The sequence below is a fragment of the Acromyrmex echinatior genome, chromosome 2 (genome assembly GCF_024713525.1).
Source record: "Acromyrmex echinatior isolate Ae372 chromosome 2, ASM2471352v2, whole genome shotgun sequence".
In the NCBI taxonomy this organism is placed as follows: Eukaryota; Metazoa; Arthropoda; class Insecta; order Hymenoptera; family Formicidae; genus Acromyrmex; species Acromyrmex echinatior.
Window position 1 is genome coordinate 17506834 of NC_141853.1, and position 27765 is coordinate 17534598.

At 35.0% G+C, this 27765-nt stretch overlaps 2 protein-coding genes across 18 annotated transcripts in view; one reads left to right on the forward strand and one right to left on the reverse strand.

The window, feature by feature from the left end:
* Positions 1 to 27765, forward strand: part of fdl (fused lobes) — a 45165-nt gene that overhangs the window by 11933 nt on the left and 5467 nt on the right. For 2 of the 10 annotated variants that reach the window (XM_011051864.2, XM_011051863.2), the window contains exons 2-5: positions 11376 to 11432; positions 23673 to 23816; positions 24681 to 24782; positions 27181 to 27443. In XM_011051864.2, the coding sequence (XP_011050166.1) occupies positions 23683 to 23816; positions 24681 to 24782; positions 27181 to 27443 (499 nt within the window). In that variant the 5' untranslated portion in view covers positions 11376 to 11432; positions 23673 to 23682. The other 8 variants (XM_087403707.1, XM_011051860.2, XM_011051861.2 and 5 more) reach the window with 8 other exon arrangements.
* On the reverse strand, positions 1982 to 19982 carry s-cup (spermiogenesis-related protein stanley-cup). 8 transcript variants are annotated; one of them, XM_087403716.1, is made up of 6 exons: positions 19675 to 19981; positions 9049 to 9201; positions 7426 to 7711; positions 7083 to 7337; positions 5858 to 6008; positions 1982 to 4489 (listed from the first exon to the last, which is right to left on the reverse strand). In XM_087403716.1, the coding sequence occupies exons 4-6, from the start codon at positions 7256 to 7258 to the stop codon at positions 4175 to 4177; spliced, it is 642 nt and encodes a 213-aa protein (XP_087259842.1). In that variant the 5' UTR covers positions 7259 to 7337; positions 7426 to 7711; positions 9049 to 9201; positions 19675 to 19981; the 3' UTR covers positions 1982 to 4174. The 8 variants fall into 8 exon arrangements, with proteins under 8 accessions (XP_087259842.1, XP_087259839.1, XP_087259837.1 ...); XM_087403713.1 differs by adding an exon at positions 13150 to 13385 and having other exon boundaries at positions 7083 to 7711; positions 19628 to 19981; XM_087403711.1 differs by lacking the exon at positions 19675 to 19981 and adding exons at positions 13150 to 13385; positions 13620 to 14164 and having other exon boundaries at positions 7083 to 7711.

Below are 27765 nucleotides of genomic sequence, written 5' to 3' on the forward strand. Positions count from 1 at the left end.
TTAAGAATGACTCGCGTTGTTAGGATTCGATCAGCGTTCATTCCATCCATCGATTATCATTTTACGTTGACCGCAATTCTTTCAATTCTTTTTGCGGACCTGAAAGTTCCGCGGGTCAGTACGTTCGTTAATTATGTACGGGATGAAACGAGTTATGTTACTCCTGCTAGGGCGGTCATTGAATAATGCATGCGTACATACACGTAGATCATGCAGTACCGATACATTTAATGGCCGATTGAAACTTAATGAGGAGCCACACCGGAAGATTTCCCGATAGCGTATTTTATGAAACTCCAGGGAGCAGAACTTTGTAATTGTCCTATCCAAGAAAATTATCTGGCCAGAACTGTTTCTCTCTCGTACTCATCTTCGCCTCGATATAGTTTTCATTAGCTAAACTCACTAACACTAAAAAGATTCCAAATTTTGTTCCCAATAATTAAACTTGCAAAAATTTTGAGGGAATTTCAAAGTTTCCGAGAGATTATTCGAAACTTCACGGTGAGCTTTATGAGTTTGCATTAGTATGCATCTTAGAAGAACTTTTAATCTAGTTTATATTGTCGCCTAATTTCTAATCTAGTTATCCAATTATTTATGAAAACGTTTATTATGCAAACTCAATGCCTTTTCTTGATTTTTAAAATATATTTTTAGCGAAATAATATTATCTCATCACACACACACACACACACACACATACACACACATTACGCATCTAGGTTTCTTTCGGCTATATCATAACAATGTTATGCAATATAAAAGAGAATTATACGTGATACCGGTTTATCTTTGGAAATGTGTACGCTGTCGTATGACTAAATTGATAACGGGGCGAGTGGCACAGTTCTGCGTTACACCGGTGGGAAATGTAAACACGCGAGTTATTCTGTGTAAATCTAATCTAATTACGGCACATCCGGATGATACGCATACCATACGCGGTACGTACGTGTCGTACGTAGGTATCGTTAGCAATTTGAAATTTCCATACGAACTCGTTACGGGAATCTCGGATTCCGCCGCGGGGTCCGCAATCAGGCCGCAGAGCGGAAATTATTTTCTGTTTGGCTCAATTCCTCGCGAAGGCCGCATGATGAGGGTGCTAATTATGTGCGATCCTAAACTGCAACGTAATATCGATTTCGAGTCGGATATTGTTAACGAGAAGCTTAATTATTTTGCAGAAAATTTGCGAAACGATCGCACGCGTAGATCGTGTAATTTGCACTTCTCTCATTCGCGTTATGGTACATGATTTTATGTCGTCGTCGCCGTTCTTCGTCCTTGATTTTCAAAGATATCAGACCAGCAATTTGCTATTATATCCTTCATATTGTACTCGGTTGTACCGTGTTCTTTTCCAGTCGTAATTATCTTTATGATTTATATTTTTTTAGTCATTAACTGTTAGAGAGTACTTAAAGTTGATTACAGTAAAGATATATGTTTTGCTTTAAATTAAACTGATAAATTATTGCTATTTTAATATTTTTATTTTATTCTTGCTTATAAATATTTGTGGATTATTTAGTAATTGAAGAAAAAAAAAAAGAAGTTTACATCTTTTTGAGCTATTTGTAAATTATTAAATTATTGAGAAATAACGTCGGGCTTTAGATATGCGAGATACTATTTTTTTTTATTTTGTGAACGTTTAGCATCTCGCGTATGCCAGTTCTTCCAGTAAATTTTTCTATACACGCACGCTTAATGAATCACACCGACCATGCAATAGCGTGCACGTAACCACGCTTTTAGATTTATCGTCATCGATGCATCGCAGTCATCGTTGAATTAGAGTTTACGACGCTTCACCGCGACTACCTATCGCGATGTTTTATCAACGGATACTGCATACGGTATATTTTGTTTTGTCATGATTTCATCGTATATATCAGTCAACCTTCACGAGATGGCATATAGAACTAAACTACAGGATAATTCACACTTCCTGGTAATAAATATTAATAACAGATTATTTTAATGACGATTATTATTTTATTAGTTCGAATACTTTGAGTATCTTTTTAACAAGAATATCAAAGTAACTCTTGAATTAATTCTGATAATTGAAATTATGGATAAAATGAATTTTTACCGAGAGATCTTATTTCTCATACAATATTATCGTATACGTCTCGTTAAATATAATTATTTTAGGATTACGTTGAAAATTTACAATTAACATCATTAAGTCGGTCCTCTCTAGACTGTATCTTTAGCTGTACATAAATAGGTATATAATAATGCTGATACTAAAAGAAAACTTTAGAAGTAATCGCGAACGCTAATGGATCATTCGTCTACTCAATTAAGACTTTTACAATATAAAATAAATAAATGTGTGTTGCTTTTTATGCTTCTTAAAATATTCACAGCTTTTGGCAAAAGCATATTACATTTTATCGCAGGTTTTTAACCAGCTCGATAAAACGTTCGCTCGATAAGGTGCTCTTTCGAGCAAACATTTTTGATATCAAGGTTATTATTTTTTCTCGAGGATTTCTTGTTGCGACTAATTATTACCATCGTAATTAAGTGTTCACGTATAAGTCGCAATTCGACCATAAATGCATGCGATGGCAAACGTATTTATAATCAAACGTAGGGACCATTATATGTAATGTTATATAATTGTATTTAAAAATATCTGATTCTTTATGATGCAATAATATTAATTATTATGCGATTGTATAATTAGCGGAAATTAAAAAAATTGTTATGCGCGTGTTTATATAAAGCGCAAAATCTTACGTTCGAGTATAACTCATTCGTGTCAGGCACAGTTTCATCGATAATACTTACTACTTAATATTCATACGGTCGACATAATAATAAATCATCATTGCAGCTGTTGCCGGTGCACGCCTAAAAATGCATATTGAATGCACAGCTATTTATTTACATATTCATCTATCATACAGAGGAAAGTTCTACGTAAAATGGTATGTTTCGAAGCGTTTTCCTAGCGAAACACCGCATAAATTTCGCGATGTCGTGCGCGCATTACACGAAGTATCATTTACGTTATAGCGATGCGCATTGTTTATTCAAACGGAAACTGTAATCTAACGGTGCTGCGTTTCTATGTCCGCTTTTGCTCTCTTAAACTAATGACCGACCGGGAAAAATATGCCGTTAAGTATTCTCCTTCTTAACATCTATAAAATGTAATTATCTGCGAAATTAGGTCTTTCTGTTCATTGCCTGAGGCCGCGACTTACCAACGTTTTCATATATACTGACATTAACTTGTGCTACATTTCGGCGCATTCTATATATATTTCGCATTCTATAAATCGATATCTTGTATATCTGTACATTTCTACGACGCGTTTTTTCTCCTATATTTAAAATATTATCGACACATTTAATCATAGAGATTATCGAAAAATAGAAAAGTCGAGGTATTACATCTTCTGAAAATTTTCTTATTACATCTTGTAGATGAAAAGTCACTCTCAAAGATTTTATGTGTTGTTTTACTCAGACAAGACAGAAAGAAAAACAGTACGTACTTTCGAAAAATTACTTCGTCGTTTTTCTTTCATCTTGTCCTCCGTTTACACACGTTTCGAAAAAGGATATATGTTCAGGCACTTTATCTTTTGTAGTTTTACGCTCTACCATTCTATCGTTAAGAATTAGAATCATTCAATAAGGCAAGAGGAGAATAATGTTCTAAAATTTTTAGAATATTTTTGATATAACGTCCAATGTCTTTTTTTTCACTCTAAAAAAAGCTTATTTAAAACTATTTTCTCCTCTTTTTACATCTCTTTGATTAAAATTATTCCGTACTTTCGTGCGTCTTAATTCACACGCAGATGAAAATAGTTCCTTTCTAAAAATTGAAATTTCTTTCGCAACTTGTCTTCGATTCACAAATCTACATGGAAAATTTACTCAATCATCTATCTCTTCTTTCTTCTTCCATTTCCTCGATTAAAAATCAATCTCAGTTCCTTGCGCCATTCTCTCACAGATGCTTTCGCGAGACTTAATTTCAGCTGGCGACAGCCGATCGCCTACAGTCGACTGAGTCACCTTGTCGATTATGGAATTTTTCCTTGATATCCATGACTTGGCGTTTTATCCAAGGTCTCTGGAAATTTTCACGATTGGAGATCCACGATCGAAGTAGTTCCGGCGAACCCTTATTCGTTTCTTAAACGTAGCCGTCAGCTTCTAATTTTAGGGCGGCTTCGTAGGAAGGTAAACCCTGATCGTCCCTCGGGATATCCTCCCGTTTGTTAATCCTGTTGGCCTCCGACTCGGTGGGCAAGCTGCTTATCGGGGGTGAGATAATATTGCCCGGATCGTCAGACTCGTCCTTCTTGTCGGTCGGCGAGGGTAGTGCCCGAGGGTCGAAGATGAGGCTTTCGTAGGCCGGTGGCGGGCCTGAGGTCACAGAACACGGCGGAAGAGACACGGTCATTCCCTCATCCTGATGGGTCTGAGACGTTACCGATCTCTCGATGCACTGTTAGAGAGAAACGGAATTGTTAAAAATATAACAGTGAAACATTGGGATAAAAAATCCATATTAGGAACGAGAGACAAATATAAAAGTTCAAAATGAATAACCTGTCAACATTTAACAAGAAGTCTATTTTTTATTTCTGCATTAAACTGCATTAGAACTTTCTTGCTTTTGTCAAATATCAAACGTATACCTATTTTACTTTAAGTTCTAAAAGTGTACAATAGTTTAGCTGTATAGAAAAAATAGAATTAAGTATAAATACTTTTATGTTTACTTTTTATATCTGTCTTTTTCATATCTTAATTATGACAGATATACATCATTAAATCTTTGTACAAAATATTCTTTTTATTTATGTTTTATATCTTATTATATTTTATATCTTATTAATAATATTGCTCTTTATATATCTCGTTCTTTTTATATTTTTATATTACGTCATGTCTGTTCGAGACACGATACAATACGAGATTCTAGATCTGAAAGTGTGAAGTATGCACGTTGTCGCATTGCGGCGTACAATTCCAGCCGATGTTCTCGCGCTCGTTCCTTTATGTGTAACGCGAGGGCGTGGTTTCCGCGAGATATGCGAATTTTTATTTAATTGCGAGCGTAAATACAAAGGTGAGCGAGAGGTTGCGTAAAAGGTCGGCAGGTGGATATAAGCTATTCGCGGTGCGCACATTGCGTTGAGTAGGTGGTGTGATTTAAGAATTTTATGTAACATTATGCGGGATATCTTAAATTCTGCGAAAAATATTATTAGAAGAATTGTCGATAAATACTGGAAATTTGGGAGATATTGGGAAATTTGGGATAGTGAGATTTTATTATAGAGATTTTTAATATTGAAAATTAAAGACCTTCCTCGTGATTCAAATGTCATAAACGGGTAACAAATCATCTGTCTCTCTTAAATTTTAGCTTGAAAATTTATATAATTAAATTACAAATTTATTTTAATCATCAACGGATGTCATAAAATTTTTAAAAATTATGTTATTAAATAAGATTAAAACTTAACTGAAATTTTGCATATACACCTATCTTATTTTAATAATAGAAATTTTTAAAAATTTCATGACGTCAGTTGATGATTAAAATAATTTTAATTTTTTTAAATGTATACATATCTATAATATATTCAAAATAATTTTCTTATTCAACTTTAATGATTCCATTTAACAATGATTTTATACAGATTTTACAATATTTAGAAAGGTCAATTTATAGAAAATTAATAAGGATTTTATGATTATTTATGTAAGAAATTATTTGTCATGTTAAAAATAGAGCATTTAATGGAGATAATTCTCGCGATATCTAATGATTAGAATGATCTTTTGAGTGAAAATTTTTACTAACGTGTGTATCCATGGTGAAGACTTCCAGACTGTGAATGTCCGGTTCGGCTCTCCAGTACTGCGAGTATTCCTGCGGTCGATGCTTCCGGACGTTTTTGTGACAGCAATAGCATATGAGCACCACCATCATGATCACACCGCTGATCATGGCGCTAAAAGCGAACCAATATAGACGATGTTTAGACGGTGCTTTTTGTGCTAGGAGGTGCCCATGCGGTTGAGGAAAAAAGCGTGGCTGCTATAAAGATTGGGTGGAAAAGTGAACGTGCGATTTTCTCTCCGGAGGGAGCAGAAATTTTTAAACGCGATGAAATACAAAACAGTCACTTTTAACACCTGCTGCATTTTCGAACTTTTATGGCGATATAGCAAAAAATTGTACCTTGAAAAAAAGGTACACGTAATCTTAGATATATTTTGACAGGTATTAACTTGAAAGATAACGTCTTTCTTTGTGTTTACTCGAAGAATTTTACTGCACAGCTGGTAATATACAAAAACAAGTCTTATCATGCATGCGACATAACGCATTGTTAGTAATTGCAACAACCGTTTAATTAGTATTTATTCATCATAAATCTTCTTATCTTAAATTGCTAATAAAGCGACTTAAGATAAAAATTCATTACCCGCGGATTTAACAATGATGATTTGAAGTTTTCTATATACTTCTGTATCTGTAACATCTGCTGCAATAAAAATCTTCGACTTTTTAATTTAATCCTACTTTGCGACATTATTATCAAATTCCGTGAATATAATGTTTTATACATTTTTATCTTATTTATATATGAAATATAAATTTTACTATGATATTTGTTAAATTAAATATTTTTATGAAAATTATTCTTGTGAAGAGGAAAAATTTCAAATTTCAAAGGAGCAACGTTATCTTCCTTCAGAACTATCAAGTTTTTCCAATAAGCCGATTTTAACTTATAGGTTGAATCTCTCACGTTGTTCCGCGGAACAACCATTGAATTTTCAACCATCGGCTATCTAAGCAATTGAGTACTTTCGTCGTGTCTTGTACATGCAACGGTCCGTTTGACGTACGAACTACAATCTGTTGGAGGATTAAGGGAGCAAAGCATGTGCGCGAGGGATGACGATGCGTCTTCTCAAAGAGCTCAAGATTAGGTGTGTTTGCTGTGAGATATCTTCCGCCTATATTTTGTGAGCTGTGCTGTCGGAGCATCTGTCCAGCTGGCGCGATTGTTACTCACCCACCAAGAAGGATGTTAACATTGCCGTGCAGATCTGCGTCGAAGCGACCGCTTTTGCTGGTTGACGAGGAGCCGTTATACTCCGGTGAGGCGTTACTCGCATCCCCGTAAGCGTTGCTGCCGTTATGATAGCCGTGGGCCTTTTGCACCGCGGCCATCACCGCTATCTTCTGCATTATCTTGTTCTCGTCTTTCCACCCGTCGATGTCGATCTCAATCGCGTGTCTCTCTTGATTTAATAGGATTGGAATGCGACTAATTAACGTCGCTAAGATTAATTATTTTTACCTTTCTCCTCTTTAAAGTGGTAGTTATCTCTCAATCGCCTTGTTAATAGGCTCACCGATTGTATCTCGTAGATCGAGTTATTGATGATATAATAACGTGTCGTACGTGTTACTACCAATCACTCGTTATCACCCACGAAGATCGAGAGAATTTCAATCATCCGTGTTGCTCCGAGATCGTTGATTGTCTCGAAAAGGAATCTACCGTTTCCGGAAACGCCTTTTGTCGAAAAAATCTACCGGATACACACCTCTCTCCTCTCCCCCCGAGCACGATCGACTGTGCATTACGACCGGTTAGATCGCTCGGGGGGATCCTCGTAGCCGAATCGTAACTCAGATCTGGAAACATTATTTTTGAAATAATGAACAGGAAATAATGAACGAAATGAACAGGATATTCATTTTGAATTTTTGTATCGTTTCATGCTTATATCATAATTTTTTTATTTGTGATACATTGAAGAGATTCTTTAAACGAGTATTTGTCATTTGAATTGTTATATTTTATTTTCTCATTTAGATTCTCTAAATGAATATTCGAATCGTTATTCTATTTTCTTATGGTATAATTTAAATTTTAACATGTTTATTATTTATTATTACGAATATAATATTAATAACAAATATTGATTTGCTCTTAATATTTATTTTATATATATAAAACGAGTATATATATGTATATATAAATAAAAATGAAATTGGTCTTCTAATCCACTCTCTTAAAAAGAGAGAAAATCAATTTTGTACTTGGGGACATAAAATTTAGATTAATCCTCTTTGCACTCCGAAAAAAAAGTGTGGTTTATTGGTGTTGCGCTGTTGCACGGAGATATGTTCGTAGAGAGGTTTCGCAATAAGAAAGTGTACTTCATGACAGCGCATAACTCTTCTTACAATCTTGAAGATTAGACCATTTTTTACGAGTGTGTCTTGTATACATTGTCATTTGTCCATCTTAAGTGAATATACGCTGTTAAAATTGATAATGTCACATTATTAGAATTATTTTTAATTATTTTTATAGTTTAATATTTTATAGCATTCCAATCGTCCAATTGTTCCTATCTAATATGTTGTTAATTTAGCTACAACTAAAACAATGGAATTAAACAATTTAACTCAAGAAAGTTCATTAAATTTAACTTAATTTTTATTTATTCTTTACATACGTTCATATGAACTAAGTTTTACAGGAATGAATTGATTTACATTTTGATACACATGAAAATAAAAAATAACAAAATGTTATTTAATTCCAGGGATTATTATTGTTCCTTTAATATTTAACAATATGGAGAGAACAAAAGCTTACGTGCATTTTTCTTTTTATAATACTATTACAATTGAACGTGACAGAAGCAGGTACTGATATTTAATTAGCAGAAAAAAAGCAGTAAATTTAAATTCGACTCGAGGCGACGCCGATCGACCGCAACTATATTGTTGACTCGTATTGTTGTCTGTCTAGCGGTGCGTTTCAACCGTTAAACGGAGACACTTTCGCATTGCGCTTCCGTTACCGCTGATAAAATCCCGCAGATCGCACAGCGTCGCCGTCGACAGCGTGATTTCGTGCGAGACGCCTTTTTACGAAGTCGAGTCGCGCTCACGTCGCGACGCGGTTCGCGCGGAATTCCAACGCTCCAAATTGAATTTTCTCATTGTACAATACTCACGTAGAGCCGGGGCTCCCGTCCGAACGACTGCTCGGCTTCACGGATACCCGTCGGCGGGTTTGCTCGCGCGTGAGACGCGCGTGTCATTGTTACTCCAGCAGGTCGACCGATAGCCGTCAGAACTTGTTTCGTGCTGCTGCCTGATCGCGCGATCTGCAAACAAACGATATCTAATTGTGAATTTTTTTTTTTATTCCACGATCAGCGTTGCGTTTCCTGCAGGAATCTACAATGTATCTTTTGATATATCTAGGATACTGCGCATATTTTCGAAAATCAAATATCGAAATGATTTATCTTTGTTTACTTTGTGACATTTATGGATTGAGAAAATTTATTACAATTTGTCTGGTTCCATTGAGGATGTAAAGCCTAATATAAGTCGCTTCGTACTTTTAGTTGCTAATTGAGTTATCAACTTTAACACGATCTATCATTTTCTCAGCGGGAACATTAAGTGTTTACTTATAGGATTTTCAATTCGTTGAATAAACTAACGTAAATTTGAGGGAACGCTAGCACATGCGAAATTGTTCTTGATGGAAATATGTTTCGAAATTGGTAAAATAACATAAATAATACCGATACGACTTCCTGCCGGTACTGTTTATATTTGCTTATTTCACAGCGATGACTGAAAAAGTAAATATTGCAGGAATATTCCAAGGAGAATATTCCTGGTAAATCCCTTTCCACTCTCGAGGCAGCGATCGATATCAATTTTGAACCGCCCAGTACGATAGTTAATTTCAAGGATAATCTACTCTGTGTTAATTTATTAGACCGCGGCTAAGAGTCGATATTTTTTGTGAGCATGCGCACGCAATGGTCGACGAGAAGAAAGTTTTAAATCTTATCCAAGATCCTCATAGAAAGAAATTCTTCGAGTTTTAAAATTGTTATTCTATAATTGTTTTATGTTACAACTTAAATATTAACATTTTTAATATTATTTTAAATATTAGTATTTTAATTTTTTTATGCATTATCATGGATGTAATATTGGTAACAAGTTCTCGAGTTGTTCGCTTCGAAGCTTGCGGCTGAATATCGATTTGCCAACATTGTAACGTGAACTTTAAAACTGCTGATTCCTTGCGTCTACCGCTGTAAAGCGTGAAACCGCTGTAAAAGTCGATAAACGCGTTGATCCTGTTTTTTTTCCTTCGGACACAACGAGCGAACTTTCCGCGTTTTTTTTCTTATGTGTTTGAGGGATGCAAAACTGCATGAGGGTGGCTGGAAAACTTGTAACCGTTTTCCCGTCCCGTGTTATTCTGATTCTTTTTTTTTTATTTTTTTGTTCCTAACGGTATCCGCGTTTTTGCTTAGCGCGTTAATGAAGTTGCCACTGAACGTGGTAATGCACGAAGTAAACTTGCATGAAAAGATTTACCGTCTCGCCAGTAACAAAGTTCTCTCTTAACAAAGTTCAATTGTGATTTTGTGCACTGGATTAACTTTTACTAAGAATGTTACATAAAGATCATAAGTCGCTTATTCAATCTTTTATTAAAGTAGTTTGCCAGAGATTACTTACGTTATACTATTACTTACGTCGCACTATTTTTTGTTTGAGCTAGTTTGGAATTAATGTAAATGTTTGAAATATTTCGTGCTACAAAATAAATATACATATATAGGTATATAATAACGCTAAATAAAACGAAATTGAACTTTATACGTTCTTGTTAATTTTGATTATACAATTGATATAATAATTATTTAACTTTATATTAAATAAATTATAATATATCAGATGTGCATATCATAATGTAGTAGATTAATACTTTGAATGAAAATAATTTTGAATTCTAATGCATTGAAAAAGAAATTTAAAAAATTACAACGAACATTTAAAATTTATCATCTTTATCTAATATTAATTAAAAATTTTTTTGTTTAATCAGGTTATTAAGTTATTAAGCTAAATTATTAAGGTTATTAAGTTATTAATTGCGTAAAAAATTGAAATCAATTTATTAGAGAGAAAATATAAAACCCAATATTCGCTTCGACGTAGTTCGTTTTAGTCCATAATGAGTGCCTATACTGTTTCACGATGACATCGTGCGTCCCTTCATATGACAGATTAATTGTTAACGATTATTAAACTTATCCTTTAGCCGTTGCAGGGTACGAATGAGCGATATAACTTGCAGAATCATTTGTAACTGGCGTTAAATTTAAGCAATTTTTGACCACGTTTAAATTGACACTGAAAATGTATATGAAACAGCATGAATATGTATATTCAAGAAATTGGATTGCTGTTCGAAAACTTTGTCTTCCGAGACTACAATAGGAACGTATGTTCCTTGTTGCAGATTCGCGCAAATGAAGGATGTTAGATGAGGAAGTTTGCGGGACTGCCTGAATTGCAGGTAAGTGTATAACATAAAGTCATATGAATAATTTCTTGAGCAGGATGTGTATTATTTAATTGCCTTATGAGATTTTATTTCTGTATGTATACATTAATTCGTAATACAAAAATTTAATGAATGTAAAATGTATTTTATTAACGGATTTTATTTTTATTTTATTATGAATAGTTCACAAATAAATTATACGACAGCATATTTTTAAATTATTTTGATAATTTTCTTAGCAATTTGTTAAATTTGTTAAAAAGCTATTTAATGATATATATTAAAGTTTATAATTTTTAATCATATTAAAATCTCTGTTTTATAAAATCATGATGACAGTTACTTATTGTCACATTAATTTTCGATATTCACTTAATCGGCTAGAAAATTTCCATTTGACCATGCTATTTTTACCCGAAGCGAAACTAATTGATGTCTTATTAAAAGAGTATTCAATTACGTTTAATACCAGTCTCACATTGTCCTACGTATCGACCTAATCGAGTATTATGACAACCTATCTTCTGCCTCATTCGGATCTAGAGTTATTCAGCTACACATTTAATCTAATCAACCACCTGCTCATGATTATCTCAGGAGGTCACAATGTCACGCTATATATCACCCGATGTTAATTTTATTTAAGTTTAATCATCTGTGTAGCATCTCAAAATAACGTTACAATCACATGATCGTTTTTTTAACAGATTTTTAATTTGAAATATTACACATACACACACACACACACACACACACAAACACATAATAAGAGTTTATTTCAAAGATTCTTTTTGAAAAGAAAATCTTCGATACTTAATTGTAATTGATATTTAATTATTTAATAAAACCGTTTGATGTTCAATTGTTCACAGCACAATCATTATTGTTGAATTGGCATCATAAATGTTTTATCTGTACAGAGATTAAGTTGATGTTGAGCTTAAATTGAACGCTGTAGAAATTATTTATATCTCCAATATAAGAAGTTCTTCAATTTTCTTCGCTTTCTAATTCATGAAGTGTCAATGTTATACATACGAAGTACGTTTCAATCGAGCTTGTTCGCTAATCGACGACCTTGACTTACATCAGCTATGCTGAACTGGGCAATGTAGGAGCGTGATATTCTCACGGTACAGTTATGCCGTGTTTTGTCATTGTGACATGCATACATCTGCCGATTAAATCTTTCAAAGGCATTATAATTACTCAAGGTCGTCGAAATTTCTTGATATTGAGCGTAATGTTTCGATGATCTGCGTACCGAATCAGTCGTGACGATAGAATTTTTAAGCTTTTAATTCTCTTTTCATTCTTTGTTGAATGTTATTCTTCTCTTGAAAAACGTTTTATTCAAGTAATTTTATATTAATATATAAATATATATATAAATAAATATATTAATAAATATAATATATAATAAATATAAGGAAAGATAGTAATTATTGCTAAAAGATCATTGCATGCATGGAAAGAACGATTTTACGAAATATCTAAAAATTTAGTTAGACGTAGATCTGAGAATAATTTTGTTAGATCGTTCAAATAATTATGTAGGAATTTCATGAGTAATGTTGCAAAGAGCATTTTGACATTTAACAACCGGTAAGCGTTCTACATAATTATTTGGATGGTCTAAATTTTAAAAGTATTCAGCTAAGTGTTTGCACTTCAAAACTGTTTTTCTGTGTATATATATATATATTATATATGTCACCGTATTACATACCATTAGCATATGGTAAATAGAATTTTAGACGTTGTTGCCTTCCGAGACATGCCGAGGCATCTGCCGAGTATTCGTATTAATCGTGGAGCACTCGTAACGCATCCGTGCTTCTGATCCACTTCTTCTCAGGTCAAGTCGCTTGCTCCAATAATGCATTCGCTTGTTGCATTCGCAGACAGATTCTTGACAATCTTCAGAACTCATCGTTAACGTTATTTGAATCTACGACTCGTCGTCTCCGATTTTCCCCGATATATTAGAAAGACCACAAGAAAGATGCACAAATTTGTTATTAATCATGTATTGACTAGATATCAATCATTTTATATTTATATATATATATTCATAGGACGAATTTTAAAGGGCATTTAAATCTCACGATTAAATAGAGAACGGTGTTCTTAATTATTCGCGATTTTTATCAATAATTCACTTTTTTTTTTTGGAGGGATAACGTTAATGATACCAACCAGAGTCTTCTCTGTCGAAGCTCGTTATATCTCACGGGCTGTTTTATTCCTTGATGATGACCCAGCGACATTTAATGTTAGACGATTTAAAGTCGCAACTGCACAAGTCTTTACTTTTGTAACTTTTCCGAAGGCCATCTTCGCTCTCGAATTATTCACCGGAATGCTTCTATACGCCGACAACAACGCGGATTCGTGCACGGTATCTGTGGTATAAGCTGCTCTCTCGGCGATTACGTCTGTCTCTGATTCCACCGAATTATCATCCGCGATACCCTCGTGTTATCGTGACTGTTATTGCTCGCGCGCGCGACGATTTGCTCGTTTTACTCGCGAGCATGTCGCGACAGCGGCGTCGCGACGTGACAGTTGTCGCCGACGCCCTGTCGCATACTTTTACAACACCCCGTACTTGGGATCGATGTCGGTGGCTAAAACATCTAGAACACGCCGGGTATTACGGGCATTACGTACGTAATACTGACGTTCCGCGTCACCACCTAAACTTTCCTTTACATTATAGTTGTATTATACGACGCGATAATCTAGAGAAAGAAATTATAGCCGTATTTGTTAATTAAAATTAAATTTTTTCTCCCGCATGACGGATATCGTTTGACGTTAATATCAGAATAAATTCAATCTTCAATTATTTTAATCAAATCCACTTATTTTTAAACTTTGCTAGACTTTTTTAGTTTAACTGATAAATTGAAAGTGATAAATGAATAAATTAGAAAAATGAAAATGAAAATAAAAATAAATTTATTAATTGACCTTAAAAAGTGAAAATTTTAAAAGAATTTGATTTGGCAAAATTGAATAAATTACAATGAAATTACAATGAAATGAAGGGTTGTGTAAATGTTTCGTACAATATAGGCTATTTAATTAAATAGCACGCTAATTAACGTTATGTTGGGGAGCGTTTCAACGGTGTAAATGGCACAATGGTAAAGAGTTTTGTTTAAAGATTAGATTTGCAGAAAGATTAATAGAATTGCGCTTCCCTCGAAATGGAGTTTAATAAATTTCTTAAAAGCTCACGAAAAGTTTCACAGGAAGGAAGGGCGCTCGGTGCAGAAGAGGTCAAGCAAGTCTGTCTTCGCGCAGCTATTGGTCTTGCCCGAAGAAGTTCGAGCTCTCGGGAATTGTCTTTCCGACTTAAGAACTCCGTTAATTCTCTCGATTTTATGGCAATTAGAACTCGTTGAACTCGAACGGTTGGAAAAACGTTTCTTTTTTTTTTTTTTTAAGCACTTTCCACATACATCTATTTACCTATAAGACATCAAAAGTTCCTGATCTAGATCCAGGGATTCTTGCTTATCCGAAAAGTATCTCCCGGTAGATTCGAAGTTCGACAGCCCAAGTTTTCATTACCCTGGGGCAATGTGGGGGCTGCAAATAACTGCGGGAAACCGCGTGTTTGCGCTGTCTGCAGTTTGCTAATTGGAGTTGTCATATTGCTGGTGCTCCAATTAGTTCCCGTCATCGTTGTAAGTACGTAACGAAAATTACGCACGCCTAGTTAACTCGTATAAATTTTGACCTCGGTATCATGCCGGCGCAAATTTAACTGGCGAAATCAATGGCGAATAATTTCGATACATTTACCGGGGAATGCAGTGAAATCGCGCTTACCTTGAATGCACACGATCAAATTCGACCAGGCTTAATGGTATCTCTCCATTCTCGGCATGAAAAATTTAAAAGTCTTACGGGTCTCTCGATTTCCACGCGCGAGCATGAAATCCATCGTGCGTACGCTGTTCTCAATATATACAATAATATATATTTGAGGCGTAGAGCTCGTCCGACTATAATTGCCTCGTCGCTTTTAATTAACGTTTTTAATTAAACCGATTAGTCGCGAGAGATGGAGATGGATCAGATTACTTGAATTAATTCAGCACAAGCATTTTCTGAGTTATATGTAAGTCTTTGTTATCGTGGTACGTCGCACTTATTATTGAAATTTCTTTGTTGATACTCGATGTTGATACTCTCATTCATTAAAATTGATTTATTAAATACAAACTAAACTCATAATTTGAAAACTATAATATAAATCAATTAATTCATAAATTCAACAAAGTTTTCAATTTTCCAAATATAAATAAAATTATTGTTGTTCTTATATATATATATATTGTATGAAAATATTATTAAAATGTTTTTCACTTCAAAATTAGATTACCGTTTAATTTGACCTTAAATCGGTTTATAAAATAGGCAAAATTATCTTGGAATTTCAAGAATAATTTACGATATAAATAAAATTATCACATTGCGATGCACTATAAAAACGGTGCTAAATAAACATTTTACATTTTTTCCACTTAACGTCGCACATGATCAAACATTTATCTCGTAATTAGTTGGCATCGGATATTCTCAAATCTCATGAATTCATGAATCTGAAATTTTGAATAGAAATTATCGCGCTTTGAGAGAAATTAACTCGTTAGCGGTCTGACATCGAGCATATTCTGCGTGATTGCGCGTGTATCGACTAAAGGACGCACCGAAGGCACGTGACATATGTATACGCCGTATATGGCCTACGTGTTCTATATATAGAACCGTCCTAGGTGCCTTCGTCGATCGTATGTGCCTGGGTGGGTTTGCCACGTAAAACTACGTCGGCCTTTTTTCCCCCATTTCTCGTATCGAACGCTCTCAGCTCGCGACTCGCGAGCCCGGCCAAAGTCGATCGCATCACAGGATAATAATGTATTCTTCGGGAACAAAAGCTCTTGAGATCCGAGGAAGCGGAAAGAACTCTAAATGTTATTGCGGCTATAGCGGTCGACAAATTTGAGGACCTGAGATAAATGTTGATCAGAGATTGGAAAGCGCAACGCGAAGGTCAAGCGGCAAGTTGAAATGCAACGAACGCCATTGTTGGATTATTATACGCCGCTCTGTGAATGAATAGAAAGAAACGATTTTGCTGAAGTGTGTCAAAATTTAGCAAGATTTGAAAATAATTCTGTTAGACTATCAGAATAATTATGTGGAACGCTCAAGCATATTGAGCAAAAGATTTAACATTCTGGCAACCAGCTTGAGTGTCCTACATAAATAATTACTTTTTGATGGTCTAAGATCCAATTCCATGAATGTAAGAGTAACTTTAATCTCGGTTCAATCCTACTCTCTTTTTTTAATTTTATGAATTAGAAAAATTAAGAATGGAAATTAAAAAAAAAGATAAACAGTAAAATCGAGATTAAAGTTAATCTTACATTAGTGGGACCTAACAAAATTATTTTTTATCTGTATCTAGTTGAACTTTTAAATATTTTACTTTAGCGAAATTACTTTTTTTCACGTGCATATGATGGAAGGATATTTTCGTGGATCGAAAATACGTCAGCGCGAAAGCTGTTTTTGTAATCGAGTTTTACTCGATTACTAAAAGCAGCTTTTGCGCTTAAGAGAGAAACAAGATCCGTTTTTCCCGTTTTTCAAGATTTAATTTAGGAAAAAAATCTCTCTCGCGTGCGAATTTAAATCGTCTGAATAATTTTCATTTATTTCTTTTCTGTGGAAAGATATTTTTGTTTTATGATTTTTCTATAAAGCTTGTAAAAAGATAACGAAATAGATTTACAAAGAAAATTAGAATATCATAAAAAGTTGTTTAATAATATTTAATGAAAGTGTTAATGAGACGTTTTTGCTCGTGGAACGTTATGAATGTTGCGGAAAGAATGTTTTATTTTGAGTTATTGGAAAAAGAGCACTAAAAATATCATACATTTCTCCTAAATTAATTTAGTATCGCTGTATGTGTGCTTTACAAGTTTTCCATTAAACTGATGAGAGTGACGCTTAATTGATTTCAGAAACTGACATATATCGCCAATTATTATCTTATCTTGTCATTATTCAGCAACTGAAAAGTGACATTTGGATTTTCCATTCATTTTATATCCATTTCACTGCTAATGTGAATGATTTTAAATTAATGACTTTCTGTTTTTTTATTTATTCATATCTGGACACTATTATTCGCTCTGCGCATAATGGACATTAGGAACATTAGGAACAGGAATAAATATTAAATATTAGAGGAATAAAACAATTAGAAGTAAAGATTAAACATAATACCCAATGGATACAAATAAGACGAGACATATCAAATGTCATGACTTATTTGCATCCACTTTACGTTTAATCTTTATTTTATGTTAAATCTCTCTCTCTCTCTCTCTCTTTATTCCTGTTTCTAATATTTCTTTGTTCGTAGGACTCAACCTTTCTGTAATATTCCGCAATGTATTTTACTCTTGACTCGCATACTAAAGTATATATAGTTATAATATTATTAACGATAACAGTCGACACCAAATGATACTAGTCTTCCGATTATTGTATCTCTGGATAGATGAAATCAGCCCTACCCATTTTTATTGCTAACGATGTTTCGCAGTAAAGTCGCTGATATATGTTACCGCAGAGCGAAGTAACGGTGCCAGTTATGTTTTTGCGTTCGCCGTCACGACATCGAACGTCATCACCTGACGAAATTTTATAGCGCAAAAATTAATACCGTCGTCGTGACCAGGAATGTAGCGACGTTTATTAATGTCGGCATGGAGGATCCTTGAAGCTCGATGACTTGCCGCGAAACGTGCGGCAGCATATTATTTTGTAATCTAACTATCGCGATTGTTGGTGACCGGTGTATGTTGCATGAGGAAATAATTTAAGATCCTCGTGGTGGAAGCGGAGACACGGGACGTCGTGCGTGTGGGCGATCTGGGTGATCATTGCTGTGCGATGTTCATGGTAGCAACTGGATACTTAATAATTGTTTATCTGACATGGCGAGGAGGAGAGCGAGGTGTGTATATTTCATGAGTCGCTTTTATCCGTTCGTGATTAACATCAGAACCGGCGACGGTGCCATTTTAATTTCTCTGCTATCATTTTAATTTCATTATTATTATTATTATTACTTTATATTAAATATACAGTACGGAATATTGAAAATAACTGAATATGATACATAATTTTAATAATAAAAATTCTAACAAAATTTCTAATATAATAATATAATAAATATAATAATATAATAAAATATGATAATATAATAATATAAATAATGTAATAACAGAAACTTTTATTAACCAAAAGAACAGAAATTATCAAATTAACAGCTCGACACAATTCTAGCAAGATATCGTCAGCTATTTTAGTGTTACTTCAAGAGTAGAGCCACTCGCGAACTTTCGCAAGAATCATTAACGGGAACGATCGAACATCAGTTGTTGCTATTGATCGCCGTTGGCGATCTCGTTAGCTCGTGTATAGATTAAAGTGGAACGCGCGTTCGAGAAGTTGTTTACATTTGATTGAAGCGTAATTAAATGAAACAAGTAGTGATGTACGACGTCCGCACTCCGAATATTAATAGCGGTGCTTCAAGCGTGCAAAATGTGACCTTTGCAGCTTTTACGTTCAGGGTATTCAGAGTGACAGTAAAACGCGGCCATTTGATATTATCTGAATATTATCGAATTTCATTATCTGATCGCATCGCCTAATTCAAAGTTTATTTTAAAACTAGATATCTTCACTCACCTAAATCATCCTATTAATCCTAATTGCGCGAAATCCTATCTCCTATTTAATATTCCATGTACTTTTGTTCTCAGCTTAATGCTCATATTTTTCAACAAACGAAATTACTGTTAAATAAATTAAATAATTGATATTTTAATTTGATGAACGAACCGGAAGCGAGACTAACGCAAAACATAACAATTTAATATACAATATTATATCGTATATTACATGCTTTATTAATTTATTTATTCGCCAATGAAACCGACGATGTTAATAAAAGAGCGCGATGTAAAATCGTTTGAAGTCATTTTCAGATAATCGGTTCGAAATTGCGTGTCTCGGAATTGAAATAAATTTTTCCGAGTTTTTTCGACAGATAAATTCCCGCAAATGTCAGTTACACCGCGCCCTTCAATTTCATTTGATACCTTGTTGATACCGTGACAGGTGTCAATTTGCCAAGTGAGAGACCGACCTTTTTCTCAGTGTACAACAACGGGGTTTAGCTGACCCGGTCGATCGCGCACTCGCCCGCCGAACACCTGCGATACCGTTTCTCCTGGCGATCGATGACAATCCTGACCGGTGTCGGCCTGCCCGTCCATCCGTTCGTTCGTTCGTTCGGCCTTTCTCCCGTTCAAAGAGCACCGCGACGACGGCGACGGTGGACGACGTCGTGCACGGGGAAACTGCACGTCGACGACGGTCCCGCTCTTCGCGTCGGGCGAATCTCCCCGGTCCGTCCTTAGTACCGTTTCGCCGAAGACTATCGGCGGCGATGGTCATGGCACGCGCGTTGCTTGGCTACGCCACGCGATTCGCGGCGAGGCACGGCATTTAGGTATAGTTCACGTGTGCTGGAGGTACGAGTAGCAACGACGCCGTCGCCGCCGCCGCCGCCGCCGCCACCGCCGCCGCCGCCGTCGCTCCCACCATCCTCGTCGACTTCGTCGTCCCTGTCGCGTCATGCTCCCTCGATCTACCCTCGCTCGATTCATAACCCACTCTCACTGCCGCCTCTCTTTCGCCACTATCCTCGCAGAAAGAGAAAGAGAGATAAGAAGAAGGCCTTACACCATCTTTCTATCGGCTAAGCGGTAATGTTAAACCACCCGCTCGCCTAATCGCGCGAGGGTGAATTTCGGTCAACTGGCTGCGCGCAACGTGGTTCGATGTGGCGTGGTGTGGTGTCTGATCGCCAGTCTCTCGCTGCGGCCCGATGTCGCCACATAGGTATCACGATGGTATAGTATTTCATCTGAGCAAAGTGTCGTGTTGAGGTTCGATCGGATCTCTGCGAAATTAGCTTCTCGATGTGGAAATTGATGGATATCCGTATGTGCGTCGTTTAAGTTCTTTGCGTCGTCGATCAAACTCTGTTTACGGAAAGCAAAGTCTGTAAGATGAAAAAAAAATCAAATTGCAAAAAATTAAAATTGCGTCTTTGTTAAGTCTTTGCAGTTCTTATGTCGTTTGAACTGTAGTTAAATTTACAATAAATATTATAGTAAATAATGGAATTAAATCTTGTTTGTAATTTAGCAAAATGTAAAATTAACTGTCATATGCAATTTTTTTATTGAAATGTGGAATTAAATATTATTTGAATTATTTTATGAACTATGATTATTAATATAATTTTTATTGGTTGGCTAATATTTTAAATGAAGACAAAACTTTTATGGTATATTTTATCTTTTTAAATACACCGAAGTTAATGTCTATCTTTCAAAACAGATTAAAAATTTTTTGATCTATTTTGAAAATTTACTTAATATTTTAACACATACTGTTTTCAGTTCTCATGTTGTTTAATGTTTAATTGTTTTTTATATTAAATTATTTAGTGCGATAAATGCTAATATTGTATTTTAATTTAAGTGTATAATATGATATGTGGCAAAACTTTATTTCTTTTTTTATGTATGAATTATTTGATCCAATCTCGATCGAGAATTCTCATTTGATATCGAATAATCTGCCACTACCTGCAATCGATTTTTTCGGGTTGTGTACTGTTCTATTTCGCTTAGCCGCCTTGGCTTCGTGCATGAATGTCATTAGAGCCGCCTGAATGCAAAACACGTCGAATATGCACGAGGAATGAAAAATAACAGCGCACGAAAACGTTGTGGTCGGTGTTGTTTTTCCCACAACTGCCATAACTCGACGTTAGGGTCTTGATTACAGTGGAATAAATTAGCATAGGATATTATGATTCATTTGCGAGGCGGCGGGATCGAAACTCAAAGTACCTATTCTCGGAGTATAATCCGAGAGGTGCCAAGTGTTGTTTGTGTAGTAATCAGAACGCACGTTCCGTCTAGACTGTACATTTCGAGAGGCGAACGAGCTAAGCTTAGACCTCGCCTAGGCGTCCAAAGTGTATTTCTGTATAATTCGACAGGTGGCCCTTAAACTCACTGCGATAAGTAGCGACACTTGATGACGTTCGTTCCTTTTTACGACGTGACGAGAGTCTAAAAAAACATTGTCCTCAATTGGAAGGTTTTTTATTTTTGAAATATTGATGATATTGTTTTTGAAATAACGCGTGTTTTTCTGTATATAAGGAGAGATAACGAACGATTGTTTTATCAATAATAATTTTAGTGTACGAGATTTTATGTAAAAGATTTTGTGATATAAAGACTGTTTTTAGAACAGTCTTCGACCCTAAGCCTAAATCTGCCATTAAAATATTTCCATCAGACCCGATTTTTGAGATATAAGAAAAGATTTTTTTGTTTAATATATAGTGAAATTTTATTAAAATTACAAAATAAAGTAGAATTGCTGAGTTTAATTTTTGTTTTTATTTGGATCTGATAACGTTCTCAATATTATCAAATCCTATTGGAAACATTTTCATTCTTTATCATTTGTCGCCTCAAAATTGTTCGAAAGGAAATGCTGAAATCTTAAAAAATTGACATGTTGTATATCTTAAAAATAACATTTTATTTCAAAATTCGATCTGATGGAATTTTTCTGGCTGTAGATTCGAATTCAGTGCTCTAAAAAAGTTAAAAAAAAAGTTGTTTTTTTTCTTGCATTACAAATTATACAAATAAAACATTTAAAATTGCTTATTTATTAAATGACATATATTTAATAATTGTTTAATAATTTATACAAACAATAATTTATTATTAATTATTTCATTATATTATTACGTAATTAATGTGAAATTTTCTAATGTTGCTTATAAACAACAATTAATCCCTACGATATATTTACAATTTAATTCGATCTATCGCCGGAAATCTTACGAGATATTTCACGTCCACGCGAATTTTCCTCGCTGTATGTATTTACATTGGCGATAAATCGAACTACGTCTGTCGGATGCATCTCGACAGATCAGATCGCGAGGGATGAAGATTTGCTCGGTTTTCTGATGGAAATGTTACGTAATATCGTATAGACGACGCCTGGCAAAGGTCCATAAATCCTCGTGGGATCATAAAGCGGAAGCGATGCTTTTATGCGCGTGCATTTACGTTCGAAAACACTTTCGCCGTAGTTTCTCCTCATTTTCTGTCGGTCCGATGAGAAGAAGCGGGACAGAGGAACAACGTGTTTCCCTTGTTCCAGGAGAATCGCCGGAAGTACGCGGGAAACGCGTTTCCTTTCGGTCGCTGTCTAATCTCGAGATATATATGTGCCGTGTCTTTATACAGACGTGCTTTCCACGTAAATCACGTTCTTATCTCTTGTGTGTCATCATCTGGGAATGCTCGTGCATCTGGGTAAAAACGCGCTATCTATATTCTTGTTATGCGTTTAATGGTAAATGCGACCATTTTATTTCCTTGTCACAATCACAGTAGGAAGTGTGAAAAGATAAAACGTAAAAGAGACAATCTCTGAATGGAAGTAAGAACGCGTGCCTGTGATTTAAATTTAACTTTTAAGTAGCTAAATGGGATGACTACAATATCTCAGAAATATTAATTTTCTCTAAAATCTTGTAAAAACTGGAAAAGAGGAAAATGAAAAGGAAAATGATGTTCCAGAAGAATTCTTTCAGTATTTTTACACATTCTTCTATTTTCTAACTAATATAAATTTAATTGTAACAATAAATATTAAAAAATATAAACTATATATATATTAGTAAAGTATAAACTATAAATATTATAATAGTAAAAAATATAACTATAAAATTGAAGTTGTTTTTAAGTTTTCTAAATACCCTATCTATCATTGCGTATCATCTTTAAATCTGTCGAACTTTTAACTAGTCAAACTTTGTCGAAACGAGAAATGATTGCATTTGATACTAAAAATAAAGGTAACGAATCCCGCATTTATTGCTAATCTTGTTCGCTGGTTTATTGAAATTTGAAATGGTATCGATAAACGATCTGTAGACACGAGGAACATTGTTACCGTTGTCCTGGTTTACACGACGCGTTCGTGACTATTTGCAACCATATCAGTATGATATTTGTTTCGGTTTATTTGCAGACTCGTCAGAATGGTGGGTAGCATGCCCAGCGGATGGATGAGGAGGATCCTCCTCTTCCTCGTCCTGATGACCGGTGTCCTGCTGATCGCCATGTACACTCATGCTCCGCCACTCGCATCGTTGCAACCGTTTGCGACGCGACGGTAAGTTTTTTTTATTGCAATCACTTACTTTTCAAGCAGACAATTTGACAAGTAAAACACAATAATATCTTTTGAATATTCTGTTGAATAAGACAAACTGGAAATCGTAATTGTTGTGTAAATGTATAGAAATTATGCATTCCACGGATTATCTGCGTGTTCAAATTTATTCTTAGAATCACTCAGGCCCATTTTTACAATATATGGTTACCTAAAGATTAAAGGTTATCAACAGATTCATCAATGAAATTCATTCATGAATTTCTTGGTTATCTTTAATCTTTAGGTAACCATTGTAAAATCGGATTTTAGAATGCTAACGTTAATATGTTCCTCCTTTAGTCTGCATCCATATTCAAAGATTTGATGTGAATCTATATTTATTTTGATAATGGATGTAGGATCTTTGAATGTGAACGCAGACTCGGCTTGATAGTCTGGACGCATTCTAAGAATGGAAAGATTTGTACACTGAGATAACCCGCGGAACGCATAATTTTTGTATAGAAAGTGCCTGTGGAAACTATAAAACAGGAGTTGTTAAATATGTTGAAAAAAGCCAGCAGTCTCTTTGAACTCCGTTCTATTTTATGTTTCACTCTGATTTTAATTCACACAATTTTTTAAGAAGAAAAATATCTCTGAGTATTGTAAGACAAATCTTTGCGAAGCGCAAAATCGCTTTTTTCCTTTTAATTTCTATATATTTCTATATTTTCTGTTAACACACAGCCAGCGCAGGTTCGTTTGCCCGCGTTGTGTATTAATCCAGTGCCTCTTCTGATAATTTTCTTACACTGCATGATTTTTGTTTTTATTTTGAATTTATTTTGCACTCGCAACGCGATGAATCGTGCATCGAAGAAGACTAGAGGACTTGCAGCGTGGCTTGGTTAATTACCTGGTGGGTAATGAAACCACGATCGGACCTGGCGAACGGCTCTACGAGTATCTGGAAGAGCCTAGGTAACGGATAGCCCCCGACTGAGGGTGAAATCTTATGCTAGATCAAATGTCCTGCGTATGTTTTTCATACCTCCCATCCCCGCATTGATCTGATTCCTCTCTGTTCACGTGTGTCTGATTCAGGAAAAAGTATTTTTGAACAACTCTTTCTCTATTTTCACAGTGTTACAGCGTATCGAATGGCTATACAAAAATTCGCTTTGAACTGTTACAACAAAAAAAAATCAAATAAAAGCATAGTTTTATAGAAAAAAAGTTTGTCCTCTCTCTCGAGTTCTAAATTCTACAGAGAGATGAAACCATGTTTGTATTTCACAGAGCAATTCGAATCTTTAATTTTACAAGGCAGAAACCGGTGTAGCGATATCAATGAACATGTTAAGAATTTCATCCGCACGTGAAACTTTACAACGAGTATATGTGAAAGTAGTAGTATCAGAATCTCAAGTATTTATTTAATAGATCGTCTAGACTCGTTTTCGATGAGGCGAATTAATCGTGTTTGAGATAATGTCCTTTCACTTTATTTTTTTTTTCGGAACCAGTCACGTGCCGTCTGATACCAATCGGACATTGCTCTCTCAATTAAACAGTTACCCAGGCATGACGTTGCAACACGTCGACCGCCTCAGTGAACGAATTCCCTGAATGTTCTGAATTTCCACGTGAGAATTCCCGTATATTCCTCTCGGCTGGTGTACCTCTTGCAACGTCGCACCTTCTGATGCTCGTCCCGTTTAATCCACTCGCCCGAGCACGCCCGTTATACTAAACGCACGCCCGCGCCCGCTATTGTTACGCACTATTGTCTCTTGTATTGCGCGGATTGTACGGTTGCTGCATTTGTCCTGACCCGCTTCGCGCGAAATCCGACTTTCCCGACCTTCCATTCTGAGAACGAGACTCGTCTTTGCCTTTAGAGACGATCCAAACTCGATTGGGAGTTTGCGTGAGGATAAGAAAAGAATGTATTTATTTTTGAAAGAAACCTGGAAGAGAAATCTTTTTCACTTCTATCCATATAACAATCTTCGATTTCTATAACGCGAGATACAACTAATCCTCCAATTAGTTTCCTGCGAACCGATGTAAATAGTCGTTGTTTCACTCGCGAATTTCCCTCTCGAATTTTATCGGAGCACTCCTTTTTCAGCGATTTCTATTGAGGCATTCGTACATTTCACCGTTCTTCTACTTTGAGCAGAATGTTATTCCGTTCCATGATTAGCCAGCTATTTTCTTGGGTGCTTCTGTTCGTTCGGCAAATATCGCTTCTCTCTTCTTTCCTTGCTTTTCTAATTCGAACGATGCCAATGATATTGCTTTTTACGCTTTCATTTCTCTTGCCGTTGTAATGAGTACCTCTTCATTTGTCGGAGGTATGACATTATTAGCTTGACCGAGATAGAGAATGAGTTGCGGAAAGTAGATCTTATCTTTTTCTTCTACTAAAATGGGTGAACTGTCATGGTTCTTGATTTATGAAATTGTTTGCTTCTGTATTATTATTTGAGTTACGCGCTCTGATAAAATAATATTTATTTTAATTTGTTATTGAAGTTATTTAGTTAACAATTTTATTTAAATACCTGTCTTCTTATTATAAGATAAAAATATATCTATGTTTAATGTACATGAAATAATTTATAAAAAATGTATTTAACTTTTTTTGTATGCGATTTTTTTCTTAAGTTATGTATTTATTTCAATTATTTGACATTACTGAGCTGTTTTGTTAATTTTTTGTATAGTTCTATTTACTTCTACGCTCAGATGTTGCACAAATTGCTATTGACAAACATTGATTCAATTGTTAATACAATATTTAAAGAAAAGATTGCTAACCGCGACATATTAAATTTCTCAATCGTCATTTCGATCATATAAAATCGAATTCTAAAATAAAATTTATCGCATGTTATCTCCTTAAATGTACCTATCATTTTTAACATTTTCCACATTTTTTATTGCGAGACAGGTATTTGTTGCAAACTGGATTGCTAAAGAAAACATATGACTACTTGGTAATCTGTGGTGTGACAAACAAATGGATATGTACGTATTTGAAAATTTAACAAAGCAGAATTATTTCTTTCAAGGAAAAAGTTATCGAACTTTGATCTTAAAAAAATCGATATTTTTCAGTCATGCCACAAATTGCCAGATTAAAATATTCTGTACATTATCATTGCGGAAAATCCATTCCTATAATTGTGTAAGCGTAACTGAAATTGTAGTTGTAAAAATTGACTAATCACAATCGAATATTCTTCTCATATTTGATTGTGATTGGTCAATTCTTACAATCACTTATTACTACCCTTATGTAATTATAGAATAGGTTTAAAGGATCGCGATTATAGATCGAAGTACGAATTCAATTTTCACTCGATCGCAGGACATTTCAAAGTCCGTGGTCCTGGGCATGTGTGGCGAATCGATGCGAGAGACGAGCAGTGAGGTCCTCGAGGACATCCTTAGCGACCTGTACCGCGCATTGTGGAGGAAATAATCGTCTATTGTGGCCCAGACCGACCGAGAACGTCGTCCTCGGCGATGACAGTGTCATCCTGCATCTTCAGCAGATCGAGTTCGTCACCGTAAATACAAGCGATCAGGAGACGAAGGATCTGCTGGATCATGCGAAGGATATCTTCATCGGTGAGTGTTGAAGAGTGTTGAAGATCAGGAGAAGAGAATATTCACCTAACACATCAAAGATACTTTGCTCAACAACAGCTCCTTGTCATTAATCATTATAGAAAGCGCAAGGCAAAAACTTTATTAATTTTCTGAGATACTCTTAATTAGTAACGCTTGTCAACCTCTCGTATTAACAAATATGACAAAGCAAATATATATCATAAAATATATATCAGATACAAGATCACGTATTTTATGTAGTATCAAAGTTACGTAGTATGTATTAAAATTACAACTTCTACATATTATATTTATATGTTCCAGAATAGGGAATTACTGA

Excerpts from the sequence above, each read along its gene's own strand:
- s-cup (XM_087403715.1), bottom strand. The coding sequence starts at position 7,258 with ATGCAGAAGATAGCGGTGATGGCCGCGGTGCAAAAGGCCCACGGCTAT. Across the intron at positions 6,009-7,082 it reads GTTAACATCCTTCTTGGTGG|CGCCATGATCAGCGGTGTGA; the intron begins GTGAGTAACAAT and ends GTTCGCTTTTAG. Across the intron at positions 4,490-5,857 it reads TCTTCACCATGGATACACAC|TGCATCGAGAGATCGGTAAC; the intron begins GTTAGTAAAAAT and ends TCTCTCTAACAG.